Source organism: Populus nigra, chromosome 8, assembly GCF_951802175.1.
Source record: "Populus nigra chromosome 8, ddPopNigr1.1, whole genome shotgun sequence".
NCBI classification, from domain to species: domain Eukaryota; kingdom Viridiplantae; phylum Streptophyta; class Magnoliopsida; order Malpighiales; family Salicaceae; genus Populus; species Populus nigra.
Genome location: NC_084859.1, coordinates 8,106,661 through 8,125,564, shown reverse-complemented (window position 1 = coordinate 8,125,564; position 18,904 = coordinate 8,106,661). Strand labels below are relative to the sequence as shown.

The following is an 18,904-nucleotide window of genomic DNA, read 5'->3' as shown; positions in this document are numbered from 1 at the left end:
ATATTTTTAAAAACACCTACTAAAAATACTCGGCGCCTTAAGCTTGAAGCCGAAGAAGAAACTTACATAAGTTGAGTCTCAATTAGACCATAGTGATAAGGGCTTATTTTAGACTTACATAGTAGAAGAAGTTTCTATCTTTTAAAAAAATTAATTTGTTTTTTTTATTTTAAATTAATTTTTTAACGTTTTTATATGTTGATGTAAAAAATAAATTTTAAAAAATAAAAATAAAATATTATTATGATGTATTTTCAAACAAAAAGTCATTACCAGAATACCAAGCAAGTTGTAATTAAAAGCTTAGAAATGTTTTGCATGTTAAATTATTCGAAAATTGGTAAATTCCTTATTTAAGTGCAATTAATTTCTCTTTTGTGATACTATTGTCTCGGGAAAGAAAATAAAAATAAAATAGAAGGAAACAAATACCATTTATCCTTGAAACTCAGAAAATGGAGAAAACTAATCTTCATCCTAGTCTTTAGTATCGTTTCCTCCAAATGAAATGTACGGAGGTGTCATCAATTAAATCATCTAAAATTATTATTTACTTTGGATCAAGCATAACTTAGCTCTTCAACTTTAATATTTTATTTTATTTTAGTAATTCGAGTCCCTCAAACTCAACAAATATTTTATTTGTCAAGACTCAACCTTCCTTCAACATAAAGAAAAGCAATCTACATAGTCATCAATGCAGCTTTCGGACATGTTTTTGAGTAATATTAAGGAATCAAATGATTTTTTTTCCTTTGTGCCTTTTAAAGAATAGAAAGAATGCTATGTGAGCTATCTAATAACCTAATGCCATCTTTTTAATTATCTTCCCTTAAGAGCTGCAATCCGAGCTGCCAATTCATCATAATCTGGGAGGTTGGGATGCACACGACCAGTCATTATATCTGGCTCTGCTGAAACAGCTCGACCAAGCCTTGTTGTTCCTGGTTCTCGCAGGCTTGATGTTCTGCCAGTTGGAAGAGTTAATTCGGATATTACACTACCAAGCCTTGTTGTTCCTGGTTCTCGCAGGCTTGATGTTCTGCCAGTTGGAAGAGTTAATTCGGATATTACACTTCTGAGCCTTGAGGTTTTAGCAGCATCATCACTTGCTTGGCTTGAAGGAGGAGGTTTTATACAAGGAATCGATTTGCTCGGTTCATTAAGTGAGTCTTTCTTACCGTAATGCATCAAAAGTCCATCTATTACCTTTTCTTCTTCATCCCTTTCATCATCATCTGTTTTTAGGATTCTAGAACCTCGTCTAGGCTCTTCTTGCTTCATTGCACTTGATTTAGTCCTGGCAGACTCATCGCTTTCAATACTGCCAACCCTTTCACGACCTGGCGGTGGCTTCAACGGTCTTTCAATACTGCCAAAATTTTCGTGTCCTGGTTGTGGCTTCAATGGTCTACTTCTGACTGATCTCGGTTTGGGCTTGGTTTCCTTGATCGAGTCATCTGGATGATTAGCTTCCTCTGCAGCAATTTTATCATTTGGTTGTAGGGTTTCTTCGATCTTGCTTTCTTTCTCAATTGTTGTTCTGCGGTAAGGGGGAGGAATAAATCTATAGGGAATGGGCTTCTTGCTATCTACTTCATCTTCTGAAACACTTCCTACTGAACTTGAACTAGCTAGTAGGCTATCTTGGTCAGTGCTGTCTCTCCTGCTGACTGAAAACACTTCATCTTCACTGCTGCTTTGGAGTTTGTATTTTTCATCATTGACATTCTTTCTTCCTCGATAAGTAAAAATCCTTTCATCATCTCTTTCCTGGAAGGTATGCTCCCTCTTGTCATGTACTTTGTTGGCCAAGTCATGGCTGTCTCTTTTTGTGCAAGCATCATCCTTGTTCTTTACCCATTTGTATCCGTCATCATCATTCAAGCTGTTCCTTTTTGTAAAAGCCTCATCCTTGCTCTTCTTCGGCTCATATTCATCATTATATTCATGCCTATGCTGGTCCTGCAAAAAAGAAAGGCCATGCGTGTTCTGATTATGAATCGGAGACCAGATCTTCAAATGATTTCAAGCAGTAAAGCACGTAATGTCCAAAAAGCATGCTTGGAAGGAAACTTGGTCGGAGACACAAGTGACAAGGCTACCTTAATTAGCAGAAAATATATTTTGACACTACATTTCCAAAATCTAGTCCATTTCCCTTTTCAGTATTGGCATATAATAACTGGGATAATCCAGGAAGCTTACTTGTTGAGGCGGAGGTGGTTTAAAGAGTTTCTGTTCCAAAGACTTTGAATTCCATTCTATGGAGAACTCTAGTGCTATGTCGTGCATTAATTGAAGCTTCATCTCTTCTGTGATAGACTTCGGCTTCAACATGTCGACAAACTGCACATCAGTAATCAGCCACATCAGTACAAAAACCAACATGATCCCCATAAATAGGCCCAGGCCTATATGATTTATTAGTAAATAATGAAGATGAACTATCTGTTATGACCTCTTTATTAACTAATGCTTCAAGAGGAGGTCCATATCTATTAATGAATTCAGAACGAAGATCTCGTAGCTCTGGAAATTCAGAAAATCTTGCTGCAGCATATATTAGAGATTGCACAGCTTCTTTGCATTCCTCGGGGCATTCCCTGAATCAAAAAAGGAAAGTAGAAAGCACGTGTGAATGACATACTAAAAACAGTCGATTTGAAAATGCGAACTGAGAGCATGAAAGGTACTGAAAGCCAAAGATTTAGAAACAAGTCAGCTTGAGGTCTCACAATACTATCATAATAGCATACGAGAAACTAATTCTCCTAATTAATCCAATGGTTATCTTGAGGGCACAAAACTAAAGTTCCTTTTTGTTTTAATTTTCTGTTGCTACAACTAGTATTTTCACTGATATTGCCTTTTCCAGAGGCCAGTTCCCAAAAATTTTAGCTCCTGCCACCCCCAGTAACCTGTGTCTACTGGTAACAAAATTCATAGAAACTGGTAAAATATTTCATAGATACTGGCAAAAAATTAGAATTCTTCCAGGTTTTGATAGATATCAGGTAGGAAGCATTAGCTCTGCCGCAAACAGGTTTGATCAGTTTCACCGAGCTTTACTTTTATAGGAAAAAGGAAACAGGTTAATTGAAAGTGCTTATGTTTGTCTTCGATATTCAATCAAGATCACGTAACATATATTTAAAGCATAATTTACATGGTACATAGCACATATCATGTCGTAGCAGAAATTCGAGAGGTACTGGAAGCACTAGTATTAGTTGATTACAGCTACTACATTCTATGTTGTTCTTCAATTATTATTATTTTTCGGTTAGATGACTGCATTAGTAATTTACATTCTCTCTAATTAATTGGCTGCATGTAATATAGAATATGAGAGAGGTGATGCAAGAAAAGAAAGAATTGATAAACAATAAAAAATAGGTAGTCAAAAGGATGTTGAATAGCAAAGCATACTTCTGTTTGTTCATAAGGGAAAGATTGCCCGAGATGCAATCACAGAGCTGCTCAATGAAATTGTAATAGATTATCATGTTTTGCTCAGCCAGAAGCCCTTCTGCCTGCACAATGAAAACAAACTGTTTACCATTTCAAGTCTCAACCAACGACTAAGAAGGTGCTTGTGGAATGGAAGGTATGAACAAGACAAGAGCTGCATGTCATGTGAATCAAGGCAGCAATGACAGATTAGCTTAATAAACTAGAAAACGTCATGACAAATGTGCCGTATAAGTCCTGCAAGGATGCCATGTTTTCTCTACAGAAGCAAACAACAGAAAATAAACAGCTACGTATCTGCCAGATGACTGATATAAAGAAAACAGATAAACCCATCAAGAAAGGGACTGGAAATGTGCAAATTAATGACACTAAAAACTCAGGCTACCGCATCATAGAAAACCCACGAAAAATCAATTTGACTCCAGCCGATTAATGTAAAAGAAATTGGGGAAAAAAGAAAAACTAACCCTGCAAAAAGCTTTGTAAGCATGATCAGTTCTAATGAGATCAGCCATATCATTCTTTAAATACTTTATCACACTGTTCTTCTTCTTCTTTAATGCCTCAAGGCGTGTCTTTGTTATCTTTACAGATGTCTTGCTGCAGTAATCAAGAAAAACAAAAGAACCATCCAATATCAGTCAATAAAACAGAGCTCAATCAATAAAACAGAAAAGAATAAAAGATAAAAAAAAAAATAATCAGGTCTTTAATATACCATTTTGTATAGAACTTGGACCTTGTAAGGCAGTCAAACATTTTGATCTCTACAAGCCTTCAACAAATCACAAAAAAAAAGGAACTCGTAGAGAGAAAGAGGTTCTGTCTTTATATTTTCTTTTCGTTAATGGTTTCTACTTTCTGGGTTGCTCTTTGAAGCAATGATGAGGTGATAAGATTAACAGAGATGCAGAAATGGGCATCAAGTAACATCAAGAATCTGCATTGATGAACCCAAGAAGCAAAGAAATGCGAAACTTTCAAGGGGGAAAAAAGCAAGAATTTAGAGAAGCAAAGCCGAGGAGATTGGTATTTATCTTAATTCTATGAAAGGGAAGAAACAAAGAAATGAGCTGCTCTAAATCAACAAGATACAGGCTCTCAAAGGCAGGAATTTTTAGCTTGGTTTTAGAGAGAGAAATCCATGAATGGACATATATATATATAGGGAGAGAAAAAGGAGTGGTTCTGGCAAACAAGAATCCCTGACTTAGCAACGAGGAAGCTCGAAGGCTTTTTCTAGGGAGGATGCGGAAAAGGAGAGTGGCCTTTTTTGAGAGAGAGAAGATTTAGCCACGCAGGATTCTCTGTCTTCCCCAGCATAAGATTTTGCGCGCCGTTTCGTTCTGAACCATGTTCTTTAACTGAGTAAAATTACCTATAAGACCCCTGAAACTCATCTATTTACGTGCAATTTATCCGTCAACTAAACCGCGGGAAACCAACGGCTGACTTGGTAAGAAATTGTGGCTCTCAAGATCATTTTCTACTGAGAATGGACCTTTTCCTTCTTCTTTTTTAATTTAAAAAAATACAATTTTACTGTCAATAATCCATTTCCCGAGTCATTTTAATTTGCAAGGACAGCTGCTTCCTGCCATAAACTTAACTGAGTTAAATTTGCTGTTCTTAGAGGGTGATTTTGGCACATACTTTGGCAGCAAGAAGGAGGACATACCCCTTCACTCTCTCTGGTCTCTCTATCATTGTTTAACGGGCATGCATGAAAAATATGTCAAGAATCTGTCTCCCAAAGCAATAGGGCCTGAAGATATGCTTCACAATTTTATTTTTAATAATACAAGGCGCGCAGCAAAAAACAGGGAAAAAATAAATTAAAGAGCTTTAATTGGGATCCTTCTAAAATATTGAATATTCTTGTAATAGTTTTATTAAGCTTTGGTAGATGTCTTTATGTTATCTATGGTTGTTGACGTAAAGTATGCCACATTTTATAGTTAAAGAATCTATATTTAATAATAATGAGATGTGTAATTTAACTTGTTAGGTTTTGGATTTACCCTTTAAAGATCACTAGTTCTAGTTCCACAAATCTCAGGGTCATTGGAGACTTACATGGTCGTTAACTTCAGAATACGTGGGATTAGTTGAGGTACACACAAGTTGACCCGAACATCCATATTAATTAAAAAAAATCAATATTGAAAGAATACATGCTTATATATCAAGATAAAAAGAAATCTTATTAATTACTTCCTGAACTCAACTTAAAGAAAGAGACAGACACAAAGAAAAGAGAGATGATAAAACTCATGATCTATTAAAAGTAATAAAAATATCTTCATTTAGGATTTTTTTTCTCTTTTAATTATATCTAATTTTTCATAGATATTTAAACTAATTAATAAAATACTATTACTTTTCGAGTAGTATAAAATTTCAGGGCTAACTTGGTGCTTGGGCTCCAAGGATTAGATAATTTAGTCAAAACTGATTTTTTTGACCTTTTAGCTTGCTGGCAAACGCCTGTTTCCACATATATAAACATAGAAGTAGCTAAAGAACGACATATGTACATGCCTTGTGAGTGTTACAGCTGGCATTATTATAGGCTGAAAATAAGGATATCGCAAAGGAGAACCATGTGGCAAGCAGGGACTATAATTAACAACGGCGTTGCTTGCTTAATGATAAAGCTATATGCCGTGATTCGGCGGCGACAACAAAAATGATGTGACCGACAGCTGTGAACAACAGGCAGATGGCACAGCCCTTTGCCAGGTAGTTATGTCTTCGTGTTTTATTTATTTATTCCTCCCCCGGCTAATTTAAAGACCAAGTAGAATGTATCTTGAATAGTTTATGTGACTGTGATTTAAAAAAAAAATTATAAAAAGTTTTTTTAATTAAAATAAAAATAATAATTTAATGTATTTGATTAAAAATACTTTTTAAAATAAGATTATAAAATAATTATAAAATATATATATTAATATTAATAATTTTAAATTTAAATATTATAAATTTAACTACTACTATTATATCATAAAATAAATAATAATTTATATAAAATATTTTTTATTGTTCTATTAAACTATTTACAATTCCATTACGTACAAAATTCATCCGACAAGAATTACAATTTCCATGATTTTTTGAGCGTGCAATAAAATTAGATAAAATATTATCATGAATAAAATTGAGATTACAATGCCAATAAATTTAATTTACTCTAAACTAGTTTTAAAAAAAAACAATTACTGTTCACGTAAACATGAACAGTGCGAGTGAATTATATTAGTTTTTTTTTTTAAAGAAGCATTTGTTCACTTATGAACAATGCATAAAAAGAAAAGCAGTCGAGAGCTGCTTTGAATTTAAATATGTTTTAAATGCAAAACTCAGTGGGCTTCACCAGGAATAAATTGAGTTTTGAATGTTACCAAACAATTGTTTGGTTATTGTTGCTTCAAACGCAGAAGCAACCACGTAAACAAACAGACTCTATATGATTACTTATTATAATTAGTTTATCATAATAAATTTAGTTTATAATTCAAGATAAACTTATAATTAATCAAAATTAGCATACATACTAAGTAAGTATAAGAACTTGTATAGGATATTGAAAAACAATCCTAATTTGCATTCAAAACATATATAGAATATATGTACGTAAATAAAATTAGTTTAGGGTACTTGTTGAAACTCTTATAATATTGGCAGAGCTGAAATTTTATTGTTTAAAGTCGTATTTGTTTGCAGGAAAATAGTTTTTTTTTTTAAAGTGATTTTCTTGAAAAATAAATTTCAGGAAAATAAATTATTTTTCGATATTTGATAATATCATTGAAAGTAAGTTGGAAAACATTTTTTAGTGTTTGGTTATATTATGGAAAATTAATTGGAAAATAGCTTATTAATATTTTTTTCAAGTTTATTAAAATAATAAGGAACAAATCTTACCAATTAAAAAGTTGAATGAGAATGAAATTGAAAAAAAATATAATTTCATAAATTATCTCAAATAAAATAAATAATAATCAAAATAATAGAGATCAAATCTAACAGATAAAAAAATTAAAAGATGATGAAATTAAAATAATAATAATTACAATTTTATAAATTATTTTAAATAAAATAATTAATTTAAAAAGAATAAGGATCAAATTTGATAGATAAAAATTTTCAATTTAAAAAATGATAAGAGAAAAGCAAATAACAATAATAAAAATAAGAACCAAAGTTAATATAAAAATCAAATTAAATCAAATTTTAAGGGATGAATTTGAAAAAAAAAAGATTCAAATAAAATATATAGCAATCAAAAGTTTGAGGATCAAATTTGACATAATCAGCAAATAATATGATATTTTTAAATTTTTCACAGCTTCTGAAAAGTGTTTTTCGTTCAAAATAAAAGGAAAATATTTTTCTAAAAATCAAGCCAAATTTTTCTTTGATAGGAAAGTGTTTTCCATTGACCGGAAAGTGTTTTCCGTTGGCCAACTTTCATAATGGTAAACAAACACAGGAAAGTTTAGAAAGTGGTTTCCCGAAAACTATTTTTCAGGAAACAAACGTACCCTAAAAATTAATCATTTATTTTCAAGACTTTATTATTTTTTATTTAGTGATAAAGGAATACATGCAATAAACCTCCCAATATTCTAATATTGCTGTCCTATTTAAATATACTTTTAAATAAGATCAATAAATCAAGAAAATAAAGCTCAAATATATTTAGTGACTTGTGAGGTTCATGCACAACTTGTTTGCTAAGCATGTCTTCCTTTCTTTTCAGTTTCTTTCTTCAAAAGCCAAAAAGTAAGTGATTGTGGAAGTTGTATACGACTGTACATACATGCATGACAAGAATACATATATAATTATGTCCAAATTAGATCATTTATGACACTTGGTGTCATGCTTTTATTCCCTGTTCCTTCTAGAAGACGATGAGGAAAAACGAAAATAAAATTGAAGTAAAAGGTCAACGTTCGCGGCCGGCGCTGGAGTACTGCCTTCCCCACCACCGGTATTGGTGCTTCTATCTGTTTTTTAAAATATTTTTTATTTTAAAATATATTAAAATAATATTTTTTTATTTTTAATACAAACTAAACTTCATGAAATTAATTTTTTTGTTTATTTTAATTTAATTTTTTTTATGTTTTCAAAAAAAATATTGAAAAAGATGAAGGAATTAATCGGAGGCATAGTGGAACATGGGATTTCAAGGCCTGGTATGCACATGGTTCGTTTATTTTAGTCAACTGACCATGAAGTCAATGAGACGAATCATAAAGTAATTATCTATTGATAAAGAGAATATTATTGATGAATTAATATTTCTAATTAATATATGACCATGAATTTAAATTCAGTTATGTACTTCTTAGGATTGACCTAAAGTCGCGTGATATACGTGTCAAGGGTTTACACGTGGCAATTCTCCTTAATTTAATTATTATCTGGTATTTATTTAATAATACTAGGAGCTTAATTGACGTGACAGGAATTTTAAGAGCAGCTGGCAATGAGTTTGTTATGATTAGAAGGAAGAGAACCTTACACAAGTAGTTGAAACTTGAAAGGTTCTGTTACACTCTACTGGTTGCTTGAAAATACAGTTTTTATCAGAAAATTTATAAAATTTAAATAAAATTTAAATTTATTAATAATATTTAATTTATTACTAGCGATTATTCTCTCTTCCTCCTTTATTTTTTATTTTTTTCTGCAACAAACACCACAATTGAGCCCGGCCTAATGAGAATATATCTTTCGAATTCAAGCCGAAAAGTTGGAATATATAGTCAGCAATATAACTATAACTATATATAATGATTGTTTTTTTAAATATTTTTTATTTAAAAATATATAAAAAAATATTTTTAAAAATATATTAAAAAATTAATGGATGATGTGTTTTTTTTATAAGAAAATTGATAATAATTACTGTTTATAAGGAAATCCAAGTCATTAGTTTCAGAATTAATGATATATATATATATATATATATATATATATATATATATATATATATATATATATATATATATATTGTGCAAACTAAGCTTTTGTGCTCACCAAATTTAGTTCACTTATTTTCTTAAACATGTCTTTACTTGATTGGATCGGGAATAGCATGAAAGATATTCAATGGTCTATCTGGTTATGGAGAAATAAATCCATTTTGACTCTCAAATATTTGTTCCACCCCAGGATCTAGTTAACCATCTCATTTTTAAAGGGAAGGAAATTACAGAATCTGAGAAAGTTGAGAGACTGATTCACTGGCAGCCTCCTTATTTGTCTGGATCATTAAGATCAATGCTGATAATGGGCCAATGCATGCGTAGTTTCGTTAATTCGAGCAACTGAGGGGATTGTTCTTCATTTCCAGTACTCAACTTGGAGGATTTCGTTATAATTAGCGTCAGCTCAATCACTAGAGGAGGGGAGTTATATCCATGTTTGGTTAGATTCAGCTTGGCAAAGAGTTTTCAAGCAGGTAGAGTTGGAATCCGATTCTTCACCACCTGCAATCTCTCTTGTCAAAGGAACTACACATGCTGACAATGTTCATGCTGATCGAAGAGCCAGTAGCTGTGCAGTTTGGTTCGCAAATCACGCCTTCTCCCTATAGGTAGCATCCACCATTTTCATTCTGTGCCTTCTTGGATGTTACTCCATAAGATGCGTAGACTTGAATGAAGGCGTCATCGTTTCTAAAAAAAGAAATCTCACATTATAAGAACAACAGAGCACTAGTCAATAAGGTGATGGTTCAACGTGACTCTCAACAATCATTATAAAGACCGATAAACCTGACAAAAAACCTCCGAAAAAGAAAAAAGATCCTTCGTTCTACATAAGCACAAAGCAACTCCCTCTGTAGCCCATGATCTCGTATCATTTTAGATGCTGAACGCGTTCCTTCTATAATGTCTAGCCCACTTCACCGCCTCGGGAAAACAATGAGGGCTCCTGGTTTTTTCCTGTGATATGGCCCAAGAGAGCAGGGCACGCAAACAACGCACGTATATATACACAATTATAAATTGTTGGGATGAAGCTTTGTTGGATTGGTGGTGAAAATGATATTGAAAATTTTTATGGCTTGGATTAATTGTGATTGTTTGGTTCAATTGTTGATTGGTGGTGAAAATTAGATTTGGATTTAGGTTAAAGATAGTTATTTGGTATTTTTTAAGTTTGATGATATAATTATGAAATTGATTATGTTATTGTTGTTAATATGAGAGTATGAATTGAATTTAATGAGTTTTTTTTTGTGAATTGAAAAGTAGTTAGTTTTATTTTTAAATTAATTTTAGCAATTTGAGAGGGGTTTTTGATATATATATTAGCTGTCAAATTAGTGAGGTTATTGTTATTAATATGAGGTTGTGATATTGATTTGAGAAATTAATAGTTTTAGGTTACATGAAAGTAAATTTTATTGTTTTGATAGTATAATTATAAAATATATTAAGATGTTAAAATATTTTAGAAATTCTTAATTGAATTTCATGGGTTCTTGTTTAATTTTAATAATTTAAATATTTAGGTTACGTAGGAATAATAATTTTTGGAATACTTTTTTATTTTTTTTATTTTGAAGTGCAATTTGCAACTTGCAATTGTCGATATAAATTTCAAAATAAATAAATCAAATATTAGTTATAAATAGAATCAATTGGTTTGCGGCATGAGTTATTGATGTGTATTTGCAAATTTTAAAATTTTAGGTAGTCTCTCTTATATAAGAAAAAATGCTACCAATTTTATTTTTTATTTAAATAGGATATAGTGATAATGTTATTAATTTTTATAAAAAAAAAATGTATAGATGATGAAGTGAAGGTCATTAAAGAATAGTATGGATATGAGCATTACTAGTTCTTATAGCAGCATTTTTGATGAGCATGAGTTGCTAAGTGCCGACTATAACGAGGCACCTCAAGCACAAACTCTATCTCTTGATGCAGGCTCGTCGAGTGCGAATGCGACTCGTAATAGGAGTGTTCCTTCTAAACATGATGTATACTTTAGAAAGTATATTTCTTATTGGAAGTTCAATCATAGCATGTAAATTTGTTTTCCTTTCCTACATGATAAAAAAAATAAACAACAACGAATAAAGATTGAATAATAAATTTTAATGAATAAATAGAAATTCAGGTTTATAAATATTGAGGTTGCTTGCATAATAACATTGACAATGAAATCATTGATGGAAGTGCTTTTGTTTCAATACAGTCAGATTTTCAAAAATCCTGAATGGAAGCCAATGATTTTTGTTTGGTTCAGAAAGTTCAAAGTTAGTATATATATATAAACAATTGTTTTAATATTTAATTCAATTAGTTTTATAATTTTAATAAACTAATTATTTAATGAAATTGACATGTAAAGAAAAATTATATTGGGAGGAGGCTGACAACGGCCAGGAGAGTGTGAGAGAATCACAACGCCACTAGGTAAGATTGAATTCAAATTGTGATATTAAAATTTTATTTTTCATAATCTTAACAGATAATTTTCTGATATGAACTAAGTTGCATGATTTCCAGTACAGGGCCCATAAAAAATCAAAGAAATATGCAAAAGATAAAGGCTAGGAAGACGTGGTCGTGTAGAGGGATTTAAGACCTTCACATGTCTCGGAGGGTATCTGAGATGTTTATATCCAACACGTGATTTCTGAGTGTTTTTTGTGGCTGTCACAATCCTGTTCAAAGAATCAAACTAAGAAGATTCATTGTTCTATAACCACGCACATTGGTAGATCTATTCTGTTCGTTTTGCATGCAAAGTAGATGGTAAGATTCTGTTTTATATGATAATTTTTTTTTAAAAAAAAAAGTTGTATTGCATGAAAATATTTAACTAACAATAGATTCCTTTTACATGCTACAGTGCTTGGGCGTGATCCAAGACCAATGGATCTCTTTGTTGAAACCTATATATGAATGGAGGACTATTGGAAAATGGGTGCATCGACTTATAAATAGTTGAGTCCGGGAGTTCATGGTAAGTTGGATTTCAATTTTTTTAAGTTATTTTTTTTCTATATTTGCTAACTTGTTTTTTTAGGAAACATATAACAATGAGGACAATTCTTTAACCCATCCGGAACTTGATCTAGATTTATAGTTGAAGGCTGGATCTACCGGTGGATCCAATAGAAATCAGGTTTATGATATCTCCAACACTATAGCCTAGGATATGTGGGTGGGTCATAGTGTCTTGACTGTTAGGACCTAGCAATCAGGATCGAGCCAACAGTCTTTCATTGTCTAAGTGATTTTACACGAATAGGTTCAAACTAAAACGACCCAACTTATAGCTGAGAGAGCCCAACTGAGGGATAAATTGAATGTCATTGAGCAACTGTTAGTAACCTTCACTAGTACATGTGCTCCCCTTCATTGTCCTTCTGGTTATGATGAAGATTCGCCTCTATCTCCTCCTCTAGCTTCTGTTCCATAGATAGTTGAAGTGTATTTAATAATATTTTTAATTTAATAATACAAATTTTATTTTTAATTTTAATTTAATTCTGTTTAATTGTATTGTTATTTTTTTCAATAATTACATATAATACTGAAGAAATTACCGATGGACTTTGAAAAACCAATAGACTTACCAAGAGAATAAGTCCATCAGAGAGTTCTAGAAAGTTGGAAAAAAATTATAAAACTTGTCATTATTAGATGTAATTCTCCAAAGGATTAATTCCAGATGTAATATGCATATAATCACCGATGGATTTACCAATGGTTTATTATATTGGTAATATGTCATAATCACCGATAGATTCACCAACAAAATTAATATCGGTAAATGTTTTTGTTTGGCTTGCTAATTCTTTCTATAAATTTATCAGTGATTACATTATTAACAGATTAATTGACATAATGAAAATTACAGATGATATGTTTTTTGATGACATGATTACATCCGTTATCTGGTCGGTAATTTTATTTTAGATTGAATCAGTTTTTAAACACCAACTAAATATTTCATCGGTGATCTATGATTTTCTGGTAGTGCAATTAGGTTAAGTGAAATATTTTTTGAGAGTTTTCTTATTAGAAGATTAATTTTATCCATCATAATTTAGATGTTATCCACATCGAGAAGAATGAGTTTGATACCATTTTTAATATGATGATGGACGTGAAAAGAAAAAACAAAGAACAATATGAAAACTAGATTGGATTTACCTTTGTATTGTGATCGTGACACTATGGAGTTAATTTATGATTGATTTCATATTGCAAAACCCAAAGTTATCTTCACCTCAGACAATAATGGGCAGCTTTTTGTCTATGAATAGCTAAAGAGTTTACAATTTTCTGATGGTTATGCATCAAACATAACTAGATTGGTGAATTTAGAGAAAAACAAATTATATGGGATGAAAAGTCTTGACCGTCATATGTATATGTAAACACTTATTCCTATTACTTTTCGTGATTTATTTCTAAAAAAAACATGGGATGCACTAACAAAGATTAATCACTTTTTACAGGATATTTGTTTGAACAAATTGAATACCCAACATTTAAAGTAGCTTGTAATAAATATCAATGAGACCATTTGCAAATTTGAAATGATCTTCCTTCTTTTTCTTTGACTTAAAGGAGTATCTATCTATACATTTAACACATGAGAAAAATATTAGAAGGTCTTTTGTAGTATGGATGGATGTATCCATTCAAAATGTAAGGGATGACATCCTAAGTAATTATTCATTAGTTTTTTCAACATTCAATTATTCATCTTCAATTACTTTCATGCAAATACTTATTCAACATTAAGAGAAATGTTAAAAACAAAACTCATGTTGATGCTTTGATATACTAGGCTTATATTATTAAAGATATTTCAATATTTATCTCGTATTATTTTAAGTCTAAAAAATCAATCACATTCCCAGAAATTATAATGGTGATGAACTGCTTTTGAGTGAGAATTTGTCAATATTTTACCACCCTTGATGACCATTATAAAAAAAATAGTGATAAAAAGATATTTGATAAATGTTGAATTTAGACAGGCGAGATCTTTTTAATTACATAGAATTTCCATTAATTATACTAAATTATAAGATTGATAATTATACTAAATTTAATAACTTTTTAGGCAACATTATCAATTGTTGTTATCCTAGAATCTAAATACTAGTAAAGCTCAATTATTCTAATTACATGAGGAACAATTAATTATATGGTTTAAAACACATGTTGGTGTTTAATAATTGATAACTTCAAGTTTTTGAATTAGTCATGTTATTTATTTGTTTGTTTATTGTTGTTAAATGTAAACAAATGTTCAACGTGGGTGCAAAAGAGTTGATTGAATTGCGACATTATAGATCGTAAGATAACATTATTTTTATTTAAATGTTATTGATATAATACTAAAGAGAAATTAGAGTTAATTCTCATCATATTTATGTAGAAATTAACAAAAAAAAGGGTGGAGTTTTCCCTTTTAAAGTTCAAATAGTCCAATTTAAAATGTTATCATGAAGAGCTATAAACTCATTTGACAAGGAGAATACTTTAAAATAGGTCACCCAATTTCTTGGTAGGGAGACAACATGGAAAACGATTGCTGCCAAGCGGTCACCTAACCTTAGCGTTCTGACCACCACCCAAGTGGGTTATAAATCAAGGTATAGATTTTCCCCTTTTTTCTGCTCAACGCGGACTTTAGTCTACATAATCCAAGCATCCTATTACATACATCCTGTCTCTCGTCGTTTACACAGGATATCTTAAATGAGAGACACTTCCTGCTTTCTGCTTTCTGCAGAAAAAAGTTGAGCCTCCGACCACGATATTACATACATCCTGTCTTTTGTTCTTATAACTCTATCCATCTGCATCGGTACAGTGATCAAATTTTCATACAGAAAGATGTCTGTATTGATTACAATCAAGTTGGATTTTCTAGCACCAAAAAACAAAAAAAGAAATCAAGTTGAATTAGCTCGAATAATTATCCATTAAGCACTCGAATGGAGTTAAGAAGCTTCATTTGACGCAGAAGTTTTTATATCTTCTACACTGAAACAAAAACACTGCACTCTTGTGAAAATTAAAGCAGAAATAAAGCACACCGAAGCTCTCTTTAACATCTTTTACGCATCAAAATGAGCCGATAAAAAACTACAACTCGTTCCATGCGTACGTAGTAATAAGCATCGCCATCCAATCCTCCAAACGACTCTCTGCCCGAAAAGAAATGGATGATGCTGCAATAGCGTAGATAGTGAAATTAAGAATTAGCCTGGTACTATTTAGGTGAAGAAACCCTTATAATATAGGATTCTTGTTGTTTAATCAAGTATTTAGTAGTAACCCCAAATGGATTCTTGTTGGATTTCCTCCCATTCACTATATCCGACACCAATATCGTTCTCCATAGCCATCGGCTCTCCCGTCAAAAGAGACTCAGCCAAGTACTCCGTCCACATTTTTGGTGAGTCCAGTGGTGCTTCGTTAATAGCTTGAATTTGGCTCGGTGACAACCCCACTCTAACAGGACCAAAACCACCATCACTAGTAATAGAGCCACAGCTTACAATATCCGAGCATTTTACTGGTCCACTAAACAGCAAAGCTGCCTCCCGTGCTGCCGCTTGCACGTCCTCCGCTCTAGAACTGGCTGGCCGGGGGAGGCTATCTTCCATTTCAGGAAAATTCAGCTGTGCCCCACGTCCCCTAAGGTGCAATGCTGCCACATCATACGCGACCGCAGCCATTTCAGGCTTCTCATAACTTCCGAGCCAAATTCTTGTTTTCTGACCAGGCTCCCGGATTTCGGACACCCATGTCCCCCATTTCCTTTGCCGAATACCTCGATATCTCGGAGTACTAATCTCAGCATGGGCGTCCCTGCTTCTTCCTTCCATTGTGCCCCACAAATTAGTGTTTTGACGACTGATTGATGCTGTAAATGGCGCCAATGTACTGGTACGAAGATGATTTTGGTACTGGATAGTGTGATGGCATAATACGTGCTTATATAGATGTGATATATCATGGGAGCAATTCAAATGTGGGGACTTTGTTAGGAGGAAAGGGAGCTTCCTAGTAATTACATTTAAGTGCGGAAGATGCTGGCAATGATTTGCAAATTTGCATGTGCTCTTTTTTAATTCCTAGGATTTTAATTGAATGTATTATATACATATATATATCTTTATACCTTGCCCCATTTTATAATATACTCAAATTAAACTACTTAAATAATCATCATAAAAATAATAATTAACCTACATGGTATATTGTCTAATTAATAACCATAACAAATTAAAGATATATATATTGGCATTATTTGTTCCTATTTCTTATTTTCTCTTAATTAACATTAAAAAATATCAAATTGTAGAAATACAAATACCGCATTTGTGAATCTATCTAAAAGGGAAATTTAATTTTTTTGACTCTTTATATTATTTTTATCTGTTGTGTGTGGTTAGTGTTGAAAAATAAAAGCAATTGAGACAAAGAGACATAAAATTGTTTATTAAAAAAAACATAGCTTTATGATAATTTTAGAGTGAAATATATATAAAAATATATTTTTTTAATTTTTACTGTTATTAATTATCTCTTTTATTCCTAGACAACAACGAATTATACTACCTAACAAATTCCTATGCAAAAGTCTAATTGGTTTTGAGGACACGAAGAGTAACAAACCTAAGTATTCTTAAATGCTTGAAACATGGACTCAATTACTAAATACCTGGCTCTAAGTTATCTTTTAAAGTTAACGATCCATTTTTAAAGCTCGTTTAATTTATAAATGAGGAAAGGGAATGTTTGTAAACATGGTAGAAATTATATTTTAATTAAAATATTTTTAAAAAAAATATATATTAAAATAATTAATTATTTTTAAATTTTATTTTTGACATCAACTCAATAAAATAATCCAAAAACACTAAGAAAATTAATTTGAAGCAATGTTTTTACAAATTTTGATAAAAAAAAAAAAGGTTACACCGTTATATAATCCAAAACGGAGTTGAAAAATTAATTTTTTTGTTTTTGGTAAAATTAATTTTTTTTAATGTTTTGAATTGTTTTGATGCGTTGATCTCAAAAATAATTTTTTAAAAATAAAAAAAATATTATTTTAATACATTTCAACACGAAAAATACTTTTAAAAACAATCACGATCACATTTAATTCATCATCCCAACAAGACAATTGAAATATTATACTCATAAGCTGAGCAAATAGGCCATTATTATATGATGGTGAGAACCAGATATGTATTAATATGCTTTTTCTTATCTTTTTATTACATTAAATTATTTTATTCCCCAAATTGACAGCACATTTAATTTCTTGAATTGAAATTATTAAATAACTTAAGTAATGAAACTTGAAAAAGTCTGAACTAGACTTCAATATCTATCAAGAACCTAAATAATTTGAGCTTTCATAAACAAAAATCAAGCAAATGACTTGAACTCGACCTGATCGATAATACGGCTACATGTACAATCAGCAATGACGTAATTCCATTTAATTTAATTCCATTTAATTAATAATGTGCTGCTGCTATTCATGACGCGGTTTGTTGCTGGTGAGTTGGACTGGTCAACCCTGTTGTCTGGATTTGATGTTCCCCATCAGGTATAGTAAAACTAAGACATCATTAATCTCCGAGGAATGTCATTTTATTTTAATTAATTTATTTATTTATTTTGATGTTCGAATTCAGCGAATTACTCCTCCAGTGAGTAAGCTCAAAAGAGTCTTTCTCTTATTCGCTAAAATAACTTGGTTTCTCCCGATCATCGTAGCATAAGTACTAGCATTTTTTTTAATTTTTTTTAGATTAATATTGATATTTGTATCAGCTTATGTATACATCAACTAATTCTACGGTTCTCAAAGTGAACGACCATATAAACCTCTAGTAATTATAAAATTTATAGAATTCAAATTAATAATCTCAGAAAAATAAATTTAAAACTTGATTAGTTGAACTATATTCTCGGTATCATAGTTAATGATAGCATCTTTTAATAACCTTAAAAGGTGATGTAATTACTAATATTATATCATCAAAAACTCTAAATGGCTATACCGTGTAATTACTACTTTGTTCTTTTAATAGAAATTTTTGACATAGCCATTAAAAATAGAATAGTATTTTTAGAGGATCTAAAGATCATTTACACTTTTTTTTTTGCACAGTTGAATTACATAAATACTCTTAGAAGAAGAAAAATGAAGGGCTAAGAGGGCTTTTGTGTAATTTTTTTTCCTCACAAATAGTACTTGTTGGTATGACATTACAACCTCTTATGTTTATGAGTGCACATATTGTCAATGTAACACTTACAATTGTCTCCAATAACTATCACACACGTACCTTTCTCTAGAAGGAAAGTACGAAGCCTACCCTGTTCAATGCGAT

At 31.2% G+C, this 18,904-nt stretch overlaps 2 protein-coding genes across 2 annotated transcripts; both read right to left on the bottom strand.

Moving 5' to 3' along the window:
* Positions 1–669: 669 nt before the first annotated feature.
* Positions 670–4,774, bottom strand: LOC133701194 (uncharacterized). The gene is made up of 6 exons (XM_062125027.1): positions 4,196–4,774; positions 3,945–4,077; positions 3,433–3,536; positions 2,462–2,606; positions 2,209–2,349; positions 670–1,965 (listed from the first exon to the last, which is right to left on the bottom strand). Exons 1-6 carry the CDS (start codon positions 4,234–4,236, stop codon positions 823–825), a joined length of 1,707 nt encoding a protein of 568 aa, XP_061981011.1. The 5' UTR covers positions 4,237–4,774; the 3' UTR covers positions 670–822.
* A 10,775-nt stretch (positions 4,775–15,549) lies between these two features.
* Positions 15,550–16,486, bottom strand: LOC133700533 (ethylene-responsive transcription factor ERF022-like). Its single transcript, XM_062124095.1, has one exon. It carries the CDS (start codon positions 16,373–16,375, stop codon positions 15,812–15,814), a length of 564 nt encoding a protein of 187 aa, XP_061980079.1. The 5' UTR covers positions 16,376–16,486; the 3' UTR covers positions 15,550–15,811.
* Between the last annotated feature and the right edge of the window lie 2,418 nt (positions 16,487–18,904).

Coding starts and splice junctions, on each gene's coding strand:
- LOC133701194 (XM_062125027.1), bottom strand. CDS start 4,236: ATGTTTGACTGCCTTACAAGGTCCAAGTTCTATACAAAATG. Junction 4,078..4,195: donor TCCAAGTTCTATACAAAATG/GTATATTAAAGA, acceptor TGATTACTGCAG/CAAGACATCTGTAAAGATAA. Junction 1,966..2,208: donor AACCACCTCCGCCTCAACAA/GTAAGCTTCCTG, acceptor TCTTTTTTGCAG/GACCAGCATAGGCATGAATA.
- LOC133700533 (XM_062124095.1), bottom strand. CDS start 16,375: ATGGAAGGAAGAAGCAGGGACGCCCATGCTGAGATTAGTACTCCGAGA.